This window comes from Arachis ipaensis, chromosome B01 (assembly GCF_000816755.2).
Source record: "Arachis ipaensis cultivar K30076 chromosome B01, Araip1.1, whole genome shotgun sequence".
Classification (NCBI taxonomy): Eukaryota; Viridiplantae; Streptophyta; class Magnoliopsida; order Fabales; family Fabaceae; genus Arachis; species Arachis ipaensis.
Genome location: NC_029785.2, coordinates 127,103,379 through 127,108,154, shown reverse-complemented (window position 1 = coordinate 127,108,154; position 4,776 = coordinate 127,103,379). Strand labels below are relative to the sequence as shown.

General features: G+C 38.1%; 1 protein-coding gene across 1 annotated transcript; it reads right to left on the bottom strand.

Annotated features, from left to right (window-relative positions):
* LOC107612790 (protein MAIN-LIKE 1-like) lies at window positions 2,223-3,840 on the bottom strand. Its single transcript, XM_016314539.1, has 3 exons — window positions 3,769-3,840; window positions 2,859-2,996; window positions 2,223-2,777 (listed from the first exon to the last, which is right to left on the bottom strand). Exons 1-3 carry the CDS (start codon window positions 3,838-3,840, stop codon window positions 2,223-2,225), a joined length of 765 nt encoding a protein of 254 aa, XP_016170025.1.

The following is a 4,776-nucleotide window of genomic DNA, read 5'->3' as shown; positions in this document are numbered from 1 at the left end:
GAAATCATGGAACTAAGGAACGGTTTACCATGATTAGAAATGAGCTTACTTATCTAATGTTAGAGGATTCGTTAGTGGTGGTTAAGTCAGAAGTGGTTAATCCGTTAATTGGCCCACTTAGTAAGTTAATTGGCCCACTTAGTAAGTGATTTCAAATAAGTGACCTCAAAATGCATTAGAACTGTGAAGTTTGTGGTAAATTTTATTTTTAAATTTTCTAAAAAATAAGAATTAAAACATAATTTTATAATAAAAATTAATTAATATTAACTACTTAAAGATACTCAAATCAATCCAAAAAATTTTAAAAAACGTACATTTTAGTTCTTAAGAAAAATTAATATGCAAAAATATTTTCAAGATTTTACTCCAACACAAATCAGTCTTTAATCATTTTTTGCCAGACTAGTTACCCAAATCATTACTCAAGAATTATAAAATCGGTCATTTTAGTTCCCAAGAAAAATTAATACACAGATCAATCATCAATATTTTTTTCCGTCAAATATAACAATCTCCCGTCTATTTTTTAGCATGACTCACTAAATTCTTCAAGTGTTTATTAGAAAAAAATATTAGTAGATATTATAATCAAATTAACTTTTAAGGTTAAGTTAAACTTATTTGATTTCTAATATGGTATTTTTTCAAAAAACTTATTATTGAATCATCCTCACTATAAACACAATTTCAAATCTAAAAAGAGATGTACAAAATCTCATATTCTCTTATACTAAAAGCATATTATTGTGGTTTATTTAGTTTTCATGTTTTATTATTTGTATGTTTCATTTTGTTATGTTAAGAAGTGGTCTGAACATAAATTATATACATGTGTATGCACTATATAAAATTGTAAGTAGATATGTTCATACAATTATCGTCACCAAATACACATTTAGTGATATTCATTAGTATCAATTATACCACATAAAAAAAGTAAAATAAAATAATAATTATTATTATTAATTACATAATAATACTGTACCATAATTTTTTGTATGTTTTTTTGACAAAAATAATAATACATTTATTCATTAGATTCTTATATATGTATTCATAATATAAAAAAAAAGGGCAAAAAACCAGAATAAACCAAGGGAAGTTGAAAATTACTTAAATAAGCCAAACTGAAATTCGTTTCTGTAATGAGCCAAACCCTATATTTATATAATTCGAACCAGTGTGGTTCGAACTCAAGTCATTAGTAATTCGAACCAGAGTGGTTCGAATTATGAAGAGGGAAATTCATTCAAGTAAATCGAACCAGGGTGGTTCGAATTACTTGGGAGGAAAACGTATCACATAATTCGAACCACACTGGTTCGAATTATATAGGGAGAAGCTGCATCAAGTAATTCGAACCAGGCTGGTTCGAATTACACAAATTGAATTCGAACCAGTCCGGTTCGAATTAACGGTAGACAGTGCAGTATATATATGGTTCTAAACGTGAGTTGCTCTCATAGAGGGTGTAATATGGCTAGTGAGGAGAGTTTTGGGGTTTTGGTTCACCATAGAGGATCCATTAAGAGAAAAACTCGCTCCGGTGTGAAGTTCACAGATAAGGATCCTCTCTGTATCGTCGTGAAACCAACGACGAGCTATGATGATCTTGTTAGATCTGTGCTGATGAAACTCGGTCTGGAAGGTGCGAAGCGAGTGAAGAAGTTTTTCTATCGCATTCCAATCACTGTCTTGCAGGATACGGTGAAGTATGATTGCTTCACGATTGGTAGTGATGAGGACCTGCAAGTCATGTTTCTATGTCGGAGGCAGTTTCCCGAGGTTAGGACACCAGAGTTGTTGGCAAAGTTGGTTGATGTGGTATCCAGCTCAGGGGGTTCGAACCGGAATGCCACCACTGAAGCAGCGGCAGCCGGTTCGAGTTCAAGGCCTGCCATTGCTTCTTCGTCCGTCCCTGTGTACGAGCCAGCGGTCGAACCAGTCGCCTCCCCGTCTTTTGCTGTTGATCTGAATGATGGAGTAGGCGACGTGGTAGGATCAGTTGATATTCTGCCGAACGCTTTACAGGGAGTTCCACCGGTTGGCGTCGGTGACGGAGTGTTGGGTGATGTAGAGGAGGATGTGAGAATGCAGAGTCTTGGTCATTCTTTCTCTCCCACCTTAGACAGCACGTGACACCGCAGCCCGGTCTTCTGGTTATATCGGACAGGCATAACGGCATAAAGGCTGCGCTTGAGGCTCCGGACGGGGGTTGGTTACCTCCATCTACAAAGATTAGGGAAGTACCTCGAGGCCAGTGGCCAGCTGAACGTCTCAAATCCTGCAGGCCTAAACCGAGGAAATTGCCAGAAAATCCATGACTGAAGTAGCTGAAGTGGGCCCGCTAGCTTGATAACATTTCTGTTCGCCACACGGCACATGCACCGGTACAACCATGCCAGTGCTGCAGAACCCCAGCTGTAGGTCCCCATCTCCTCCAGCCTAGCTACAAACGGAAGCCATCTGATGTGAACGCGGTTGCCCGACTTGTCCGCAAAAAGCTGCGTGCCCAACAACATCATGATGTACGCACGGGCATAACGACGCACAGTATCCTCATCAGCTCCCTCCGGGCACTCACCAAATGTCTCCTGAAACCAGCTGCAGTTGACCGCGTACTTCTGAACCTGGCTAGGAGGAGGTACCACTCCAAACAACTCCTCGAACCAAACCCAGGCTGGACGGCCACCCTCGATGTATATATGGAACTCTGATAGGCAGCCGCTGACGTAACGCCCGTCCACTGGCAAACCCAGCTGGTATGCCACGTCCTGCAGTGTGATAGTGCACTCTCCGAACGGCATATGAAACGTGTGAGTCTCCGGACGCCATCGCTCAACAAACGCACTCACAAGGGCCTCGTCCAACCGGAACCATCTATCGTTCAACCTTGCAAGATGGTAAAGACCAGCCATCTGCAGGTACGGAACGTATCTGTCATCCAGGACCATGTCCTGCTGCCGCCGCATGCTCCTGATGCATCGCTGAGGCTGCGGAAGAAATGAACCGCATTCTTAGAACCAGCTTAATTACCGGTGACAAACATAATCAACACGATAATTGATAAACCAAAAAATCTTACTATGTATAGCCGCTTAAAAATACCAAGAACGAGAACCATTTGCATAAGAAACTTAAATTAGAATCCCCCATAGGCTACTGACATGAAAGATCTAACATTATAAAACCACAACTAAACCGCTTACATAAACCACTACTAGAAACCACTAACGTAAACCGTTAACGTAAACCGCTTACATAAACCACATACATAAACCAGTAACATAATCCACTAACATAAACCACTAACATAAACCACTAAGATAAACCACTAACATAAACCACTAACAAAAACCACTAACGTAAACCGTTAACGTAAACCGCTTACATAAACCACATACATAAACCACATACATAAACCACATACATAAACCACTAACATAAACCACTAACATAAACCACTAACATAAACCACCAACATAAACCGCTAACAAAAACCACAAACGTAAACCGTTAACGTAAACCGCTTACATAAACCATATACCTAAACCACTAAGATAAACCACTGACATAAACCACTAAGATAAACCACTAAGATAAACCACCAACATAAATCACTTACAAAAACCACTAACATAAACCATTTACAGAAATCACTAACATAAACCACTAAAATAAACCACCAACTAAACCAATATCTTACTCGCATGTCAAACCACAAACTCACATGTACCGGTAAAACAAAGTTATTTCCGTACTAACCTCTTCGTTGATGACCCCAGCTATATGGGCTACTCCGTCCAAGCGATATAACCGCGCCGGATCGTCTCCCATGAGCAGAATATTGCGTTCAGCTCTTTCGCGGAGAGAATCTGGGTCGTTTTCTCTGAGATTTGGTGGGGCAGGGGAAGGTGAGAATGGTTCGAATGAGGCTGATTCGAACTCCTTATATAGCCCATTCCCTAGTAATTCGAACCAGGGTGGTTCGAATTACTAACAACCTTGCTTAAGCGTAATTCGAATCAGGGTGGTTCGAATTACATGAAGAACACATTTCCCCCTAATTCGAACTGGAGTGGTTCGAATTACTTGCATAGGTAGTTCGAACCAGTCTGGTTCGATTTACATTCAATTTTTTCTTCGAAATTCGAACTGGTCTGGTTCGAATTATTTGAGGATGAAGTTCCAACTACCCTGGTTCGAATTACATAAAAATATGATCTGGCTCATTGCTGTATCGATTTTCATTTTGGCTCATATAGGTAAATTTGTTGAAGTTTTAAAGATATTTATAATAATATTTTGTTAAAAAATTAATTTTTTGTTAATAATAATTTTGATGTCCTAAAAACAATTTCTCAGTAGCAATAGAATGTGGTTTTTTGTGCGAGATAGCTGGCAATGCTTGCAAAACTGCTTGTAACAAATCCTAGGTAATAAATGTAAATTGATAAACGTGCATAATCGCCAACTGGATTATAAAATAGTACTACTCCTACCACCATAGCAGAATATACTAGAATGGAATTGCATTAATGAATATTTATGAGTGGATAAGAACATCACTTTGCCTAGCACAAGAAAACGGTAAAGGAAAATAAATAATGGCTAGTCACTAGAAAATGTTCACATTTCCAAGTTGAATATTATTTTTTCAATAAATTTAAGAAGTGAAAAATATAATTAGTTTAAAAAATTGAATATAAAAGGTGATTTTGTTACAACAAAGATTTGTGTTCTAAAATAAAATAAAAAACTTTATTTAAGAGA

What these genes read in the sequence shown, in the direction of transcription:
- LOC107612790 (XM_016314539.1), bottom strand. Translation starts at nt 3,840, where the DNA reads ATGGGAGACGATCCGGCGCGGTTATATCGCTTGGACGGAGTAGCCCAT. An exon ending in CTGGGGTCATCAACGAAGAG is followed by an intron (nt 2,997 to 3,768) that starts GTTAGTACGGAA and finishes TTTCTTCCGCAG; the next exon opens with CCTCAGCGATGCATCAGGAG. An exon ending in TCCGGTTGGACGAGGCCCTT is followed by an intron (nt 2,778 to 2,858) that starts GTGAGTGCGTTT and finishes ATCACACTGCAG; the next exon opens with GACGTGGCATACCAGCTGGG.